This window comes from Oryzias melastigma, linkage group LG17, assembly GCF_002922805.2.
Source record: "Oryzias melastigma strain HK-1 linkage group LG17, ASM292280v2, whole genome shotgun sequence".
NCBI lineage: Eukaryota > Metazoa > Chordata > Actinopteri > Beloniformes > Adrianichthyidae > Oryzias > Oryzias melastigma.
The window spans coordinates 8,940,378-8,959,174 of record NC_050528.1 but is presented as its reverse complement, the minus strand read 5'-3'; the positions used below and the strand labels follow the sequence as shown (position 1 = coordinate 8,959,174).

General features: G+C 37.5%; 1 protein-coding gene across 8 annotated transcripts in view; it reads left to right on the top strand.

Moving 5' to 3' along the window:
* The window catches only part of kmt2cb (lysine (K)-specific methyltransferase 2Cb), an 83,637-nt gene that overhangs the window by 39,254 nt on the left and 25,586 nt on the right, over positions 1-18,797 (top strand). For 5 of the 8 annotated variants that reach the window (XM_024274427.2, XM_024274432.2, XM_024274431.2 and 2 more), the window contains 19 exons: positions 3,506-3,622; positions 3,803-3,907; positions 4,809-4,913; positions 4,992-5,173; positions 5,419-5,583; positions 5,684-5,790; positions 5,904-5,975; positions 6,673-6,885; positions 7,080-7,199; positions 7,405-7,530; positions 7,618-7,748; positions 9,576-9,759; positions 12,210-12,302; positions 12,546-12,593; positions 15,584-15,724; positions 17,639-17,671; positions 17,952-18,095; positions 18,199-18,331; positions 18,432-18,667. In XM_024274427.2, coding sequence (XP_024130195.1) covers positions 3,506-3,622; positions 3,803-3,907; positions 4,809-4,913; positions 4,992-5,173; positions 5,419-5,583; positions 5,684-5,790; positions 5,904-5,975; positions 6,673-6,885; positions 7,080-7,199; positions 7,405-7,530; positions 7,618-7,748; positions 9,576-9,759; positions 12,210-12,302; positions 12,546-12,593; positions 15,584-15,724; positions 17,639-17,671; positions 17,952-18,095; positions 18,199-18,331; positions 18,432-18,667 — 2,455 coding nt within the window. The remainder of the gene's footprint in view (positions 1-3,505; positions 3,623-3,802; positions 3,908-4,808; positions 4,914-4,991; positions 5,174-5,418; positions 5,584-5,683; positions 5,791-5,903; positions 5,976-6,672; positions 6,886-7,079; positions 7,200-7,404; positions 7,531-7,617; positions 7,749-9,575; positions 9,760-12,209; positions 12,303-12,545; positions 12,594-15,583; positions 15,725-17,638; positions 17,672-17,951; positions 18,096-18,198; positions 18,332-18,431; positions 18,668-18,797) is intronic. The other 3 variants (XM_024274429.2, XM_024274435.2, XM_024274434.2) reach the window with 3 other exon arrangements.

Sequence of the window (18,797 nt, the reverse complement as noted above, 5' to 3'; positions counted from 1 at the left end):
TTCCGGGCAGCAGGACCCCATCTGCAGCCAATGCAACTTAAATTCTCTTGATTATTCCAGAATTGAAAGAAACTTGGCTAATTCCAGAATAAAAAGGCTGAAATGAGATTTAGTTTTATGATCTAACCTTATCTAACAGCTGGTGAAGCATTTTAAAATCCAACTGCCACTAAAGCAAACTTGAAGAGCTTCTTTAACTTCCTGTTTAATCATAGGTGAAGAGTTAAAAAAAAAGGTAATTTGTCCCAGGCCGGTTTACCTGGTTGAAGCTACAGTAGGTGGCCTGTTACACAAGCAAGCAAGTTCCTATCCACGTCGATATGAAATGTTCCTACGGCGCCATAGAATAAGGCATCAGTCTGGTTTTGAAAACATTTTTTTTGTTTTGTCTTTCTGGTTTTTTTAAGACTACGGCCACATATCCCAAAATGCCACTATGGGGCGGCCTAAATCCAAGTTTTTTAGCAAAACTGGCGGGTGGTTTCGCGGCCGGATTTGAAATTGGGAGGATTTAAGACAAAGTTCAGATTAAACAGTAACTGGACGATTTTTTGAAAACGGTCAGTGACAGCTCGGGAATATTTTGAAGTCGCGTGGTGGTAGGAAGGGCAGCAGCGCGATAATTGACTGATAGAAGGATCTGCAAGGTCCCCCAAAATCATCGAACAATCGACCAGTTTCACACTGCTACTCTATCGACGGGCATCTGGTCACATCCAAGATGGCGCCAGAAACTATCTCTAGCCAGAAGCGGAAATTTTGCAGCTTTGGCCGGCTGGGTAAGCTGAAAATTCCTAAACTTTAGGAAGCCCTTTCAAAAATTACATTTTAAGAACTTTTCAGAACCATCAGCTTTTAAACTTTTGAATACAAATAAACTGTAACTTACAGTGTAATGTGCAAGATGAGCTTCAAATGGAACAGAGAACGATAATCGTTTTATTTCTTTCAACTCAATATTAACAAATATGATGTTCAAATCTGTATAACTACACCCGTTTACCTCTGGAAAAAGGGGCGGCGAAATGTTGCTTTTTTACTGTGAATCAGTTAATCGTTGATCAGAGCCGGTGAAATGCCGTGTTTTTCTCTGGGACTCTGTCAAAAAAAGGTTAAAAGAAAACAGAAGAAACGGGGAAAAAAGGTTGAAAGCTTAAAACAAGGGGTTCCGGGCGAGGATTTCTGGCTCAAATTATGCTTTTCAAATTTATTTATTTATTTATTTTTATTGGGCGGTGTAAGTACCACCTGTGCACGACCTGCAAGATCGGCTCGGGGGCTTGCTACTAGTGATGACATCACACTACCGTAACGCCACTTTGTCAAACGACTTGGTGACGCGATCTACCTGAAAATTCTGACTCCATGTTGTATTTCATGCAAATTATTTTTTTTACTCACCTTTTTTTTTTCTTTCCATTTTTCCATTTCAAAATTCTGTTTAATTCCATCCCTCTATTTACCAGTTAATTTTAATAAAAAAAAATATTTATATTTGTAGGCAAAAGTATGTGAACTTTTAATGTGGTTTCATCTCAGTTTCATGACTTCTGCTGAGTTTTCATTATTCAGGTTGATACAAACTGCAGTAACTGTATTCTGCCTGGTAACATCACATTTCAAATCGCTGTTTTTCCTCTTTATATGTTTTGCTACATTTTTGATAAAATGCTTATTTAGTCCCTATGTGGAAGTATAACAACTTTAAAATTGTCATTATATGTACCATCCAAGCCTATGATGCAACTGGGGTTGTTTACAGACCAGAAACGATTAAAAATGGCAGAGATCCTGTTTAAAAGACCCGTGTTTTCCTGATCAAGTCATGCAAAGGCCTTAAAATGAAATCCTTTAGGCAGATAAGTTGATCAGGGAAAGCTAAAGTGTTTGTACACCTGTGATTTTTAAAAGTCTCAAACCAGATAAAAACCCACCCGCACCACCTGTGTTACTTTTTGACGTGACCTGTTGTGGTTTGTTTGCTGCTTCCTGCACCAGATCTGTGTAGGATTGTGGTATTTTTATTAAACTTTACACAGAAATAATTTTTAAAGGTAAATATCTTCCATGTGCTTGTTTTACGGATGTTTAAGTTCTGCCCAGTAAAGTCCAGTAAAGACCCACCTCGGTCATGATCATATTTTTGGTGTTTTAACATATTCTTGTGACGTTTTTCTGATGATGGAAGACGCTCGTGACGAAAATTAAGCTCAAAATTGCATTTCTGAGTATTTCTTTATCCAAATAGTTTTGAGTTTGGGGCAGATGAAAAAAAGAACTTTTGGAAAAAAAAAAAAACGTATTTGTCACAGAAAATATGCTAGATGGGCCACAGGCTCCCCTCCCCCGAGCTCTCGGAAATGAAAAGGGGAAAGGGGGCGGGGCTCACAGGGGAATTTTCTACTATTTTTTTTTTTTTTTTTTTTTACACATTTTGGCTAAAAATGTCATAACCATAAATAAACGACCGCTGGGAACACTTTGAAAAAAGCTTAAAGGATGATCAAAGTGGGTCTATAGTATAAGTTTTTTACCTAATGACCACGTTGGCCCAATAAGTAGTTATTTTTCCAAGCCGGTTTTCTTTAGTTCACATCCCTGTGAAATTGTACCGTCTGAGTTCTTCTGACCAAAAATGTACTTGCATCCCAGAGCCATTGCAACGCTGCATCGTTGTTTTTAGCCTCACATGATTGACATGTTCACTGGAACAAACAAAATTCTCCTCCTCGTGTCTCTGATCAAGGCTTGTTGCTCACTGGAAGTGGACAGTTTGCATGCAAACTGGTGCACATTGTCTACAGCTCAGCCTGTGTTCAGAGTTAAACAAAATGTACAAAAACATACTGCTGTCAGTTTCTTCTGCCATTGTGAAAACATTCATGTGCTGTCCTCACAATACACACAAGTAATGGCAAAAAAGAAACCATCAGAATGTAGAAAATACTTGTATTTGACCTTTTTTTTTGGTCAAAGATTGGGAAACCTCTTGCTACTTATTGGCCATTTTTGGATATTGGCTTTTGTCACTCATTATTATGTGACTCAATGGTTGTCATGTGAGTTTCAGTTATTATATATATATATATATATTAAACTTGAACAAAGGCTAGAGAAACAGGAATCTGGTGGTCACAACCATCGAATTTGAAATGTAAAAAAAAATCTTTACAAAATGGTGAAAAATTAACAGTAAAAAAGAAAATGGTCTTTTCATACCAACTCTTACTTGAAGCGCTTCTCATTTACCCATTCACTCTCCAATTGGGGGGCAGCCATTCTGGATAACCTTTTTTTTAATATTTAATAAAAAAAAAATCCTATTAATAATTTTAAAAAATTTAAAACTATAGTGATTTTTTTTTTTTTTTTTAACTAACTTTTTCATTTGTAGAACACTCGTGTCAGAAAAACTGACTTGGATTTAGTCGTGGCTTGCGTCTGTTTTTGTAAGAACCAGGATGGAAAATATTCCCGGTCTGAATGTCGGATCTTTCGTCCGCAGGGTCGAGGTTCAGGCTTCCCTGGAAGGAGGCGGCCGAGAGGGGCTGGTCTGTCGGGTCGAGCTGGGCGCGGGAGAGCCAGAGGGAAGAATGGAGTCAGCTCCGGCATCAACCCCGGGGTAGGAATATAGAATTCTATCGCCTCTGTGTATTTAATATTTATTTTCTCCCCTTTGCTACACACAACCACAATAATTTGATATGCAACATCAAAAACAATGGATTTCAATGATAAGATTTTCTAGATTTGTTGACAAAATACTTGATGGTTTTTGTGTATTTTATCTTCTGATGTACAGCTGACAACATTCGAAATTCAGTACCCTGTCAAGGAAGAGGAGGAAAACGCGATGCATAATACAGTCGTCATTTTTTCCAGCAATGACAGTTTTACTCTGAAACAGGTGAGTTTTTCCTGCACTCAGTTGTTTTAGCTTTATTTTACATTTACTTTTGGTTTTTGGTTTTACAAAGATGAAAATTCAAGGGAGTTTACTGCAGACACAAATTATTTTTAAAATTAAAAATACTGACTGGTGTCAATTTTTGGGGGCTTAAGTTGTTTTTACTCTCTAAAAATATAAAAAAAATTAAATACTTTTTGCTCTCTAACATATAGTACCCAAAAAATTTGAGTTTTTCTGTTTTTTGTTGTCTTTTTTAGAAATGAAATCATCATAACATCCTGGTCTAAATGTTTTAGACCATTATCTGTTTTGTTTTGAGCTGCATTTGCCTTGAATATGAAATTGCACAAATCGGATTAAAGATAATAAATTCCAAAATTTAATTTTAAAAAAGTTCTCCTTTATTGGAAAAAATTTTTGCGCTTGGAGGAGGTAGTTCTTGAGGCGTATCGAAATGGACATGTTTCGTAAAACTGCAATGGAAACACTTTTAAATAAGTCACATGACCAACAACCGGATACCACGCTAACGAGAGGTCCCGCAGCATCACACAGATTATCAAACGTTGAGCATGTAATGCTGAATTGCTGGATCCACAGCTTCATCCGTAGCCACTCCCACATAGCTGAATAGGACGCCTTTGATAGATATGACAGAAATCTGAATGTATCTGCTGTAAATCAAAGTATTGTTCACATCTGTTGCTATGATCTATGTGGGAACATTTACTATTCATTTGTCTGTAACTGGTTTGTGTCGTACACATGAAATCTACTGACATTTGTTCATTAATTCTAAAAAATAAAAAACCTTATCAAACTCGAACCTTCAAATATTTTCATAGCAGGAATCTGCTGTGCTGAAACATTCTGCTCATAATTGATTTGTTCTGTTCAGGACATGTGTGTGGTGTGTGGGAGTTTCGGCCTCGGTGCAGAGGGTCGTCTTCTGGCCTGCGCTCAGTGCGGCCAGTGCTATCATCCCTTCTGTGTTGGCATAAAGGTAAAGAGAGTTTGTAGAAATGAATGCACTTCAAATGAATTTAAAAATTAAAAAACCTCCAAATACTCAAAATTCCAGATCAACAAGGTGGTGCTAAGTAAAGGCTGGCGCTGTTTGGAGTGTACGGTGTGCGAAGCTTGTGGCCAAGCCACAGATCCGGGCCGCTTGCTGCTGTGTGATGACTGTGACATCAGCTATCACACCTACTGCCTGGACCCTCCACTGCAGAATGTTCCCAAGGACAGCTGGAAGTGCAAGTGGTGAGTAACTCGTCTCAAATCCACTTCAATCCATTATTTCAATCAGAAGGGTTTATTCACACGGCTCTACTATCGAATGGAGTAATTAGCAATTAGAAGAGGTTGAGCAAAATGAATAACTTTGTAGCTACAGATAGAGGACGTCTGTAGGTTTTAAGGTAGAACTTTTGTCTCTTTTAAAACTATTTTTTTGTTTTGTTATTCTTGTACGGTTTCTTTTAAAGTCTCTTCCCATTTATCTCCAGGTGTGTGTCCTGCACTCAGTGTGGCGCCACCACTCCTGGCCTAAGGTGCGAGTGGCAGAATAATTACACCCAGTGTGCGCCCTGTGCCAGCCTGTCCACGTGTCCAATCTGCCTGGTTGACTACAGCGAAGGCACCGTTATCGTTCAGTGCCGCCAGTGCGACAGGTTTGCAGTGTTTTTACAACATTGTCAGCTCAGGAGAACAGATTTCTGCTGATTCTCTGCAATAATCTCTACATAAATAAACGTGTTCTCCGATCCACAGATGGTTTCACGCCTCCTGTCAGGGGCTGCACTCGGAGGACGATCTAGAAAAAGCTGCAGAAAACGGCTTTGACTGCACCATATGTCAAACTTTGAAGACCACTAAAGGTTAAAACATGTTTAATTTTTTTCTTTTTTTTGTTGTTTTTTAGTTTCTATTAACTGACATTCAACACATTTTTGGTTGTTAATTTGTTGTCATCCCCTTGATGCTCCTCCAGTTGTGACCAAACCCAGAGACACCACTGAGCCACTCGTTGTGACACCGTACATAACAAAGGCTAGAGAAATCGGTAAGTTCAAGAATGCTTTTAATTAACAGCAAAATGTATTGAACCACTCTGGTGAAAATCATGTTTTTGATGTTTTTACTTGACTTTTTTTTGATGATAATAACAATAACATTTTTAAGTATTTCTTTATTCAAATCAAAATGTATCAGGAGCAGACCAAAAAATTGTATTTGTTATGTAGAAAATACTTTGGGCGGACTTCAAGCTCCCTACTCTGCTCCATTCTGATAAACACATTTATTGTCGACTAGATCCATGTCCACTTTAGTTTTTCTCACCCAAAAACTGTACAGCTGGTTAGCTCTATTATTGCTCGCCATTTTTGTTGCACCAGTAATGTGATGTTGGGGGTATGAGGGGCTGATAGGCGACGGCGGAGGGCGGGGTTACTCTGGGCCAATTGCTCCGCCCACATATCAGATAGAAATTTCTGATGAACTGCTGCTGCTTTGCAGAAACTACTGTATGTCATAGAAAACAACAGATTTTGGCTTAATACAGCTTAATTATAATAAAAAAATACTGGGAACTATTTTACAATAGATTAAAAATATATTTGGAGTTTCTTTTAAACAAATTGAAGTGTTTGTACCATTCTACATCAATTAAACATCTTCATTTTTGCATAGAATACTGATTTAACTTTAACGATGATGCTGTTTGTTTGTTTTTTAAACTTTGGTTTATTGCTTTGCAGATTTGTCGAGGACATACACCCAGGATGGTGTTTGTTTAACAGAGTCAGGACTCTGTCAGCTTCAGAGCTTATCTGCTGCTGCTTCAAGACGGCGGAAAGCCAAACCTAAGTTGAAGCTGAAAATCATTAACCAGAACAGCGTGTCGGTGCTTCAGCCTCCCATGGACTCTCTCTCAGAACTCTCCCGGGATGAAGACATGGAGGACCACCGAGGTTCGTCAGAATGCAGATCGTTTTTGTTAGTTTGTTTTTGAACGTTGGCTACGCCTTGAAGTTGGACTTAATTTCTGTCAGGTTAATTTTTACCCCATCAAACGGTGACCCTGCTGCTATTCCAAAGAGTTTTTCTGAGGTGTTCTTAGCGGCGGCTCTGTCACTCATCATCACTTTCCCTCTCCTGCTCACAGAGGCGGAGCTCCTCGATTGTGACGCAAAGTCTGATTCCAGCCTTGAGCGTGAGCCAATGGAGGATGACTCCAAGGGGGGCGACGGCGGCAAGAAGAGGAAGAGGAAACCGTACCGGCCGGGTAGGGCACCTGATAGGAGGAGACAGCTCTTCTGGAGCGTAAAATGGTGCAGTAGTTGGCCGGCGTTAGAACTGTAGGAAAGCACCGCCATCTCATGGCTTCTGAAATGGAGGCCTCGTTTTCAAGCCTCAATACAATCAAATCTTTAAATGTAACTTCATTAGCAATATGTTGATTGAGAGGATATATTTTTGCAATTTACAAGGCATTGGCGGGTTCATGGTTCGTCAGAGGAGCCGTCCCGGACAAGGACCGGGAAAGGCCAAGCGCTCTCTTTGCAGAAAGGACTCGTCTGGCTCCATGTCAGAGAACCTCATCGGAAAAGATGAAGGTCTGCACCTGAATGGACCTAATCCAGGTTCCTTTATTAATGTAAAAAAAACTGAGCTAATTCTAAAGTTTGGTTATTTTTTTCTAGGTTGGGCAGAGGCGCAGCCAGATACTCCTGTAGATGAAGTTCCACCCGGACCAGAAGTTCCAGAAAAGATTAAGAAACGGTACCGGAAGAAAAAGACCAAACTCGAGGAGGCTTTCCCCACCTACCTGCAGGTTTGTCAGCCATGACAGTAGACACTTGATTTATTATTTGATCAATAACACAGGGGTTCATAACATTGAGTGTTTCAAATAGGACTGTCAAATTATTGCGTTAATCGCAATTAATTAAGTTCAGTGCATTATATTTTTTATCACATTAATCTAATTTTTGTGTCGGATGGTTAATTCTGTATTATGCACACCTGGAGGAACATTTTATCCCACTCATACTAGGATCATTAAAGAAATCATTAGAACTTTATAGTTCTTTAATAGTTATTTTGTTTTATTTTTAAGTTTCCTTTTTTTTTTTTTAAACAAAAGCGAACTGTTTAATATGTTGTGTCTCGCGTTGTCATGGCAACAGCTTGAGAGCAAGGCACGCTTGAACAGCACTTTGCTAGGAGATCATCATGAGACGTTTAGAAAAAAAAAGCATATTTTTAGAGAAAAATTCACCTCTTTGTCCTCGTTTTTGTCTAGATGTTGAAGCTAATATTTACTTAAAAAAATAATAAATTCCAAAGTCTAAATAGTTTCAAATCCTCTGCAGTGTTTCAATTCTTCCTTCTTAGGTTCTCTCCTCTATTTCTTTTCTGCGTCATCTCAGTCTTGAAGATGATCAAATTCACCCAAATAAGTTAAAGGAAACTATAAAAATCACTTATGTCTTTTCTATTGTCTTAATGTTGTGGTAAAGTGGGGAATAAGGTTTATCAACATTTCAATTACGGTATTAATTGGAAGTTTGTGGTCAGTATTTTTTGGATTGCTCAGAAAAGTGTTTTGTGTTGTCAATCAGAGCACTCTGGACCTGATGGTTTTTTTGTTGATTTTAAAATTTTGTTCATGATTTAAAAAAGAGGACCCCTCTGTGGCGCCAAAGTAAAGGCTGGAAGTCTAATAATAATAAGGCAAACTTTTTAGTTTTATTTTGATCTTTTACAGCGCCACAATGTCACAAACCTCAATAAAATACCTAAAAATAAGGCTTTTAACAGCAGTTATTAGCTTAAAAATCATTGCGATTAAAATTGATTAATTCGATTAATTAATAACAGGTCCCGATTAATTAATCTGACAAAAAATTAATCACATGACAGCACTAGTTTTAAAAAAAAATGTCCTAAATTACTTAAAGAAAAGCACCATGAACCATGTATCCCTGGTACACACAAAACAACCAACGAAACTGCATTCTTATGCAGCGTGTCTGTTCACATTATGTCATTTCTCTTTGAAATGGATTTGATCTCACTCTCGGTGAGTTTGGGGATCCAGAGCACACTGCCTAGAAACCACCTTCAGAGATTTAGTAAATGTTGCCCCTTCGGCGGGGGAGGGAAACAACCTAAATGAAGTCTCAATAGACGGTACTCGTCTGATCATAACTCATTAAATAGCCCTCGCTTTAGTTGCGAGTAGACACACAAAGGCTTAACTAAGATCACTTCAAGGCTTCTTTTCCCCAGCCGGTATCTCTGTGTCACCTTGTGTCGGCTAAAACACAGATATGTGATGTGCATTAAGCCACTGGCAGCTGTCAGTGCTGCTTCTTATCCCACCACAGTGCTAAAGTAAAGTGGAGCGATGCACATTTTATTAATTATTCACTTAACATGTCTGGCATTTAATTTCTCAGTGTTGCTGCTCCAATGCTGGAGATGACTTGTGGTTTTGGCTCTAACAAAGACGGGGTCAGCCCCTGCATGAATGTTGGCTAAACAGCTCGTTTCACATCACTTCTTATTTGGCTTCGGTGAATTCTTTGTAACATGCAGGTGTGTAAGCGGGAAACACCTGAAGATGGAGGGTAATTGGGTGTTTTTGTGTGTTTAGGAGGCTTTCTTTGGAAAGGATCTTCTGGACAAAAGCAAGCAAAGTAGACAGCATGGAGTTGAATCGGGCTTACTAGAAGATGGGCAAGTGGAGCGAAAACACACCAATACCAGCATCCTGGACTCATCATCGGTGCTCAACTTCTCAGGAACGTCCATTCCTGCCAGACCAGGTGCAGCTGCACGTATGTATACAAATATATTACTTATATCTAATGATTTAGTCAAGCAAAGTAATACATTAAACTAAATATTTGATCATTTTCAACAGTCATTAAAGAAAGTAGCGCCAATACCGTGATAATGTTTACTTAGAGATGGTTTTATCCCATAATTACTCCTTTCTTTATTATCACTGATGTTATTATCCAGTAACGGCTCCTGCATGAAGGAAATGGAAATGGTGGGTGTCATAACTGCATCCCATTAGCTCTGACAACAGGCTCCAATTAGAGATTAATCGGTATTATTTGCATCATTTTCATGCTGCTGTTATAACACACAGAGTAATTTAAAAGCATTTATTTAGGTTTTAAATATCATCTGTTTAGAGAATCCAGCTTTAAACCTTCCCACTTTATTTTTTTCCTCTTTAAATGGTTTGTCTTGACCTGAGTGATTTCAGCAGAAAAACATTTGCCTAAAAGACAGTTGTCATGGTATTTTGGAAAGAATGGATATAAATGCGTTATTTAATTGTCTTTGTTAATAGGTAGTTTTAGGTCCATTCTGAGAGTACTCACTACAACATTCCTTGTGTCAAACATTTGCTTTGATCAGATTAGAACACAATATTTGGTTTGCATCTCATTTTAAATGATAAAAATGCAATTCATTAGACATAAAAAGGTTGAGCCTCAATGGATTTGTAAATTTATATTAATTAAAGTGGAAGGAACTGCTCTCTTCTTCACTAGTGTAAAGATGGAATTAAAATAAAATAGGGCAAATAATGGGATATTAAAAATACGCCTTTTACCAGACGATTAAAAGTCAGGAAACTTGTTTTTTAATCTCCTAAAACCCAAGCTCTCAAATTATTTTTGTTATTTGGGCTAATTGGGACCTGAAGAACTTAGGATGAAGAATATGCTTTTGGCGGTGACTTCTGTTCTCATAAGGCTTGCATTTTAAGTTGCATAGAAAAAGTCCTTTCAGAATTAAATGTATGATTGAATTTTGACCTTTTTTTCAAAGTCCTTCTCCAATCACCTTTTGATCTTTTGTAAACGTGCTCCCAGTGGTCTTTAAATTATAATTATGCTGCTTTTAGCCAAAAATATGTCATTTTCTTGGACATAGTTTCTGCAGAGCGGCTCTTGTGGTTGAAGCTGTTGGTGTGGAGCAACCCTGCCCTCAGCAGGCAGCTTTTTGGCTGCCCCGGCATTTTAAGTTACAAATAGGCTTTTTGTCAAACTGCATTTTTTTGTTTGCTACAATTTAAATAAAAAATATTCAGAAATGCAATTTTGAGCTTATTTTTCTTAATGTATGTCCACCATTATCAGAATACTGCCATAAAACATGTTCAAACCACCATTTACATGAAAACCCACTCCAGTAAAAATAGTTATTTTCAACATGTTCTTGTAGCATTTTTCGAATTATGAAGGACGTATATAAAATAATTTAGGATTAAAACTTAATTTCTGAGTATTTTTTAAAGTCAAATCATCTTGAATCAGAAGCGGATTAAAACCCGGGGTTTGTGACACAACTGCTGCGGGCGAGTCAAAGTCTCCTTTCTCCACTACAATTCTGAAGCATCACTTGCAGACAAATAGATCCATTTACGCCTTCATATTACATGTCTGAGCTCCCATCTGACTCTAAACTGCACAGCTGGATAGCTCCAATATTACTTGCTGTTTATTTGCTATGCTTATGTTAACTTGGGCTTGTGAGGTGCTTTAAGCTATCAGGGAGAGAGTGTAAACAAAAGGGCTGATGGGAAATTAGCAGAGCCAACCGTCCCACCCACAACCCAGAGGTGAATTTTTAAGGAATTCCTGTTGCTCTGTAGAAAAAATGTCTTAAAAAGCAAAACAGGCTTTTAGAATTTAGCTAAAAATCGCATAATCCTAATGAAAAGGACCCTGGAAATTATTTTAAAATATAAATTAAAGGTGCAGTGGGACTTTAAGGAAACATCCAATTAGCATCTCCGCATTAGCTTTAGGATCCTCCTGGTTGGGAATCCTGGATCTAAACCACAGGTGTCAGACTCCAGGCCTCGAGGACCGGCCTCCTGCTGGTTTTCCTGAAATCCTGTCTTGATGATTACCTGGATCAGGTGTGTTTGACCAATTAGAGCTTGGTTGGTTGGGAAACATTTAAGACGCCGGCTCTCGAGGCCTGGATTCTGACACCTCTGCATCACCGAAATGTGATGTCAACAAATGTAGTCTTCATGTCACAGGAGGTTAAAAATATTTCTCTGGCTGTTTTAGTATTTTATGTGTCAACAGGTTAAAATGTTGCTCTTTATTTATCAAGACATCCTGGGTTTTATTAGAATCTAATTCTGTATGTGCCGCTCAACAAATGTTTTCAGAATCACTCATGCTCATTCATCGTCATTCTTTATTTGTGATCATTCAGTTTCTTTCTTTGTTCCTCCTCCTCCAATCCACAGAGACGTCTGATGAACCCTTAGTTGATCTAGCTGATGTTCTGAACTCTGATGCAGACATCTTGGGAATGCTCGGAAAGTCAAGCAGTGAATCTGGTGCGTCATTTTATCTCACAGGAAGTCACAGTAGCAGCTATCCAAAAATGACTCCTTATTTTATTCTACAAATTGCTAGTTTACTTCACACTGTCACCCACCTTATTGATTTTCTTTTCAAATTGCATTCTTTAAAAATTCTGTTGTTCATTTTGGGTTATGTTTGTCAGACACCTTTTTTGTGCTTGGTATGTTTTTCACTGTTTTATTTCACTCATTTTATCTGGTTTTGGGTTCTTGTAGGTCTTGATTTTTGCTCCTTCCAGGTTGACAGCTCACCTCCTCCTTTTGGTAAGGGTGATAAGGCCAACTAATCCCTTCGCTCTAGTGCATTCTTCCTCTAAAAGTCTGTCTCTTTTTGGGTGTGCATCTGTATCTAACAACGCTTTCTCATTTGAAGCTTCCTTCTCAGCTGTTGGCTTTTCTGTCATTAACACTTCAAATCACACAGCAGCGCTAACAGAATGCCGTCATGTTTTCACTGGTCTGGTGTTTTAATCTTCCCCCTCCCCCCTTTTTCATTATTAAATATCTATTTCTATGCCATCCTGACGATGTTTCATTTCTATACAAGTGCATTTTACTAAAGAATAATCTGAATTTTTCCCCTACCTCTACTTTTAGCCCAACAAACGGGGAGTTATGGGGAAAAAAAGGGGCTAAATCCGAATTCCTTCCCTACTCTCTTTATATTGCACAATATAGTGCATTTGCCATTTTCTTTTGCTGTCCGAATCTACTATTCCAAAATAAAGTGCACTTAAAATTTACCAGAAGTCATTGTGAAAAACTAGTGTACATCAGTGCTCACTACATTAGCGAATATAGACCACAATGCATTGCAGTCGAACAATTTTTGCGACCAAAACATCCACATTTTTATCATCGAACAGAATGGAGTCACAAATAAACGTAGTGAATTTTTCTTATTGATTCAATTTTCACTTCGTTAAATCGGTGACGTCATATTCAGCGTTTATAAAAACAAAAGAAAAGTAGTGAGCACGGTGTCCGAATTGCTTTTAAATTTTAGGGCACTGAATAGTCGCGCGCTAAATAGTTTTTTTTTAGTAGTTGGGAATTAGGGTGGGAACATGAGCATAGCCTAAGTCTTCAAATTGGGACGTTACTATGATGTCATCAATAGTCGCCAGTCATCTACGTTAGCGCATAGCTGCTAGCCTTCAGAAAATGCATAACGTCAGTTTTATAACTTTAAAAAGTCATACTAAAACAAGAGACTCATTATTTAAATTTAAATGTAAACTTCTGGGCTTCAGAGCCACACCCACGTGAAGAGCTTCACCCTCCCAGTGTGGACTTTAAGATCTTTTTTTTGTGTTTTTAACATTTTCTTGTAGCATTTTTCTCATGTATCAAATAATATACAATTAAAACTGCGTTTCTGAGTATTCCTTAATTCAAATCGCGTTGGATCAGAAAATCGGATGCTTGAAAATGCTCAGACTAATGATTCACAAAGAAATGGGCGTGCCAAAGTCTCCCCTCCCCCTGTGCACACACCCACTCATGCTTAGGTGTGCGAGACATGATGAGCGCTCAACATGCGTTCTGTAGCAAATTGCAATTTTGACTCCAAATTGTATGATTGGATTGATCCAATATTGCTAGTTGTTTTTTTTAAACGCTAATGTTAGCTTGAGGCTATTATCTTGCGCGTAAGCATGGAAATGGAGCTCTTAGCAGTGGGGAGGGGCCAGGTTGCTATGCGTCAACACTCCCACCCACAAAACAGATTTGTATTTCTAATGAGCTACAGCCACTGTGCACAAAATGTGCCTTAAAAACGACAAATACTTTTTGAGTTTGGCTAAAAACGGCATAATCATAATTATGATTTTACAGTAGAAAAAAAAAATATGGTACGCCTTTCCCTTAAAAAAGCAATTTCAGACACCACTAAAGCTCCAAATGCCCCTACAATTGGAGGGGTAGAGAATCCGCAGAGGTAGGGGGATAATTCGGATTTGGCCTTAAAGTACTAAACTATTTCAGTGATTCAGTTCCAAATGGAAACCTCTAATTCATTTAGATTTTTGCGCTCAGACTGATGTTTTTGAAGTATTTATTCTTTTAATTTTGATGGTATTATCATGCAAATAATAAAAGTACAATACTTTGTTTCTCAAATTCTAAATTCTGTTCAGTATTAAGGAGTTTTTGCCTCATACCAATCAGAATAAGTAATGATTTTTTTCAAAACACCAAAAAAATATGCTCCATTGATTTCCTGCACAGAGGATAAGATGAAGGTCACTGTTAAAAAAAAATCAAAATTTCTAATTTCTGGTTTTGTGACTATTGGAAATAAAATTTATCATTGAATCTGTGGGAAATGGTGAAACCTTTGCACTACCAGAGACCGATTGCCTTCATGCCAGCCTGTAGTTCTGCAGGATTACATGCTTCAAAAAAGTGTGAAGTTTTTTATACCTTGATGTTTTTTCCTCAACCTACTTTTATTTTTTCATGTTTCTACCATAGTTAAAATTTTCTGAAATACAAGATTTCAAGGTTAAAGGAATAAATACTGGAAAATATTAGTCTGTATAATGAATGAATATAATATTTTTGCTTTTTGAACTGAATAACTGAAATACCGTTTTTGTGATGTTCTAATTTATTTTTAATACACCCAAATAGAAATGACAAGAACGTGGCACTATTCAAAATGTAGCCTCTCCAAAACCTTCAGCAGTTTTTGAAGATTTCTGTTTTTATGTTGGATAAAAACTGATTATAACAATTAGAAAAAATTTTGTGAAAAAAAGTGTTTAAATGTAGTTTTTTTTTTTTTTAATAAACCACATTTTCTTTATCAGAACACAGTGGAGTCATAAATAGATTTTGCTAAATTTGATTTTAAAATCCAGGACACTAGATAGTCCTGTACTATATAGTTTTTAGTAGCCAGGGAAGGAATTGGAACATAATCTGATTACAAGAAATTCTGACCAATCAGCTTCAACCTTCATGTCCATCTCTGTGATTGGCTGGCTTTTAACGCGGTGCCCTGCTCTGTTTCAAAAGCACAAGAGATGCAATTTCTCTCAAGTGAAAATTATTTTGATTACATTTTTGAGTTTCATGTGCAAAATATATTTTTTTAGCACTCAAATCTTTTAGTTTTACCCTTAAAAAAGTGAGTGTTTCACGTGGAATAATTGCACAAAAATCCCTCCGTATGTTAACAAGTTTCTGTTGACCTCAATTGACAAATTTGTGTGTTTGTTTGTTTTTTTCTCCCTCTGTGTCCACAGCTGGTCTGGACATCGGGCCCCTGACGGACAACTCCACGGTGGGGTCTCAGTCTCAGACGGGTCGGAGGACACCTCGGACAATTGCAGACGAGCCTTTGGACGGCATCCTCAGCCCAGAGCTCGATAAGATGGTGACTGATGGTCAGTGGAAGAGAACAATCCTTTAATCCAATCTTTTGAATATTTGGTTTATTTATTTAACTGGGACAGCATGAGTAGAATAGGTCATTTTGAACTGAAAGTAAGTCATTTTTCAGTTGTTGGCATTGGTATTAGTATAGCTAAATTTTGCACAGCACCCGTGATAGTGCAGGCATTTCCTGCCAACTCGGCAGAAAAGATTTTGGCACCGTGCAAGTGGAAGAGGGAGCGAGTCCGTCTGGCTATTATCAACTTCTGACACCTCTGTTTGTAAAAATGCCAATTTTAAGACAAATTTCAACCCGATTTTTGCATTTAATACAAAATGCGCTTATAATGGTTCAATCTGCAATGCAAATTTGTTTTTTTTTTCTCTTGAGAGAAGAATTTCTGCCCATCTATGATCTAGTTTTATTCAGCCGTTGGAGCAAACCAGAAAAAAAGCTGCAGTTCCTTAAATGACCACTGTAGGTTGGTGGTTTTGAAGGGGAGTAACTTTCCTTTGATTCTGATGGGTAGAAAAGTGTCATTATTTTGTTTTTTTATTTACAAAATTAAAAAAATAACTTATCCGCCCTCAAAACAATGAGTATGTGTATGTAGAGAGGGAGTTCATTCCTTTATTCTCTATTTACTGGAACTATGTCCGGTTAAGTTGTATTAAAAACACCTCTTTTAGTGTCATTAGGACTCATATTATGTGTATTATTGGTATTAGAAGTTTTTGTGATTAAACTTAAAGTCCCACTCCAACTTATAGCTTTAGTGAAAAAGCGTTCTCTGTGATCTTTTAGTCATTTTTTAATCATAAACCGCAAGCCACTGTTGTTATTTTAAGACGTATTTTCTGCAGAGCAGCAGGACTTCATTAGAAAGAGTTGTGGGTGGGACTGCATGTGCACAACTTAGCCTCGGCTAATTTCCCATCAGCCCTTTCTTTACACTCTCTACAGCAGAGGTCACCAACCAGCTGCCCGCAGGTCTCCTCTAATAATAGCACAACTCACTTGTGAACTGTTCCTAAAATTATGTTTTATTCTGTTGGTTTTTTTAAATAGCACTTGGATTTACATATATTTCATAATTAAAACGTCTTAAAAATAGGTTCATGATACATGAACTTTGGATAAGTTTAGGTGACCTCTGACCTGTTTTAGTTCAAAGATCATTAATTTTTTAAAATATGTTGCAGATTTTGTCATTAGTTCATAATGTGACGAGATTTGTTATAAAATGTGTAAGTTGTTTTTTTTTATAACATTACATTATTGGTAAACATGGTACAACGTAGTGAAAATGGGACATTTTTCCCATGAAATGTAAGTTATCATCTGAAAATGTATCAATTACTGAGATTAATAAGGTGTTAAATATTGATATCTGTTTCCTAGCTTGTTGTCATTGTGAGAAATCAGTGTCTTTACATAGAGGAGTATCATTATCCATTACTAATGATGTATAACTAAAGGCTAAATTTGTTATTTCATACTGGTAGCCTCTCGTGTGACTCGATACCCATGAAGTAGCTCAGTTTCAAAAAGTTTGGTGACCCCTGACCTACCGCTAGCTTATAGCAACTCACAAGCCTAAGCTAACATTAGCAAACAAACCTGAACTTTTTATGCAATTTAAATAAATAAATAAATACTCAGAAATACAGTTTTAAAATTGAAATTCATTTTATTTATGTTCTCCATCATGAAAAAAATGCTGCTAAAACACTTTTTTTTAATTGGAGTGGATTTTTAAAGTAGCAAGGCGCTCTTTATTGCCAAACTAGTACGAAGCTGTCCTTTTATCTGAATGATTGTTTGCTTGTCTTCAAATTGTGGTTGAATTAGAAAAAAATATTTATCTTAGTTGCCTTAAACACTGAAGTTTTTTTTTTAATTGTTTTATTTTTCTTTTTTTCAGAAACAATTCTCAGTAAACTCAATAAAATTCCAGGTAAATATTTTATTTCTTTGTTGCATTACATTGTTGTCACTCATTTTTCTTAAAATCTGTTAATATATTTTGCCTGCTAGCATTCTCTGTTTCTTATTTTTAGAACAGTTTTTGCTAAATGTCATACTTGGAGTGTAAAGTTAAAAAAAGCAAACATTTGAGTTTATGATGCTGATGACGTTTGTTTTAAACCAACTATATTTACTCGAAATGATAATAATTTGAATATTTTTGGTAAATATTCACCGTCTCTAACCTCCGGCTCCTGTCCTGTTAACAGAGTTGGAAGGCAAGGATGTGGAGGATCTCTTTACGGCAGTTCTTAGCCCAAGTACGAGCCAACCGCTAACCGCACAGATGCCCCACCCCCAAATTCCAGGTGCTCTGCCTCCCACAGCTGGCAGTAGCATGTCCCATCCCTCAGGTAAATTGTGGCCCACTTATTAATCATCAAATTATTTTTTATATAAAAATATTTAATTATGTGTCATATTCACCTTTTTAATTGTCTTTGTGTAAAATTCCAGCATTTCCAAGGATGCCAATGATCAATGGCATGATGGGACCGAATCAACGCTTCCCTGCAAATCCTGGAACAGGGCCCCGCTTCCCAGAAAATGTTTCTCCGCTTAACCGAATGCCTTTCTCTGAAAACCCAAGGTAATTCAGATCTCTTCTGCTGAAAAGATAAAAAGGAAAGAGTTGAATCTTTTTATTCAGTGCGCTTGCTTTTTTGTCCTGTCGTCCTTGATGTCAATAGAGACAGAAAATTTAATCAGATGCCTAGAGAGGCTGTGGGTCCATGGCCGCCCTCTGCCCACGGTTCTGCTCCTGCGCTCCCCGGCTCTTTGCCTGAAGGAGAAACTGAAGCCATGTCAAATGCTCAAAGGAGTACGCTCAAGTGGGAGAAGGAAGAAACACTCGGAGAACTCGCCACTGTGGCACCTGTCCTGTATACAAACATCAACTTCCCCAACCTTAAAGAAGAATACCCAGGTTTGTAAAATGGCTCTGAAGCTTTTTCCTTTTTCTGATTTTGTTCCTGTCTCTGACTCTAACACCTTTTTTTTGCCCTACTGCATATATGACCTTAAAGGGAATAAAAAAGCACTGACTTGCATATCTG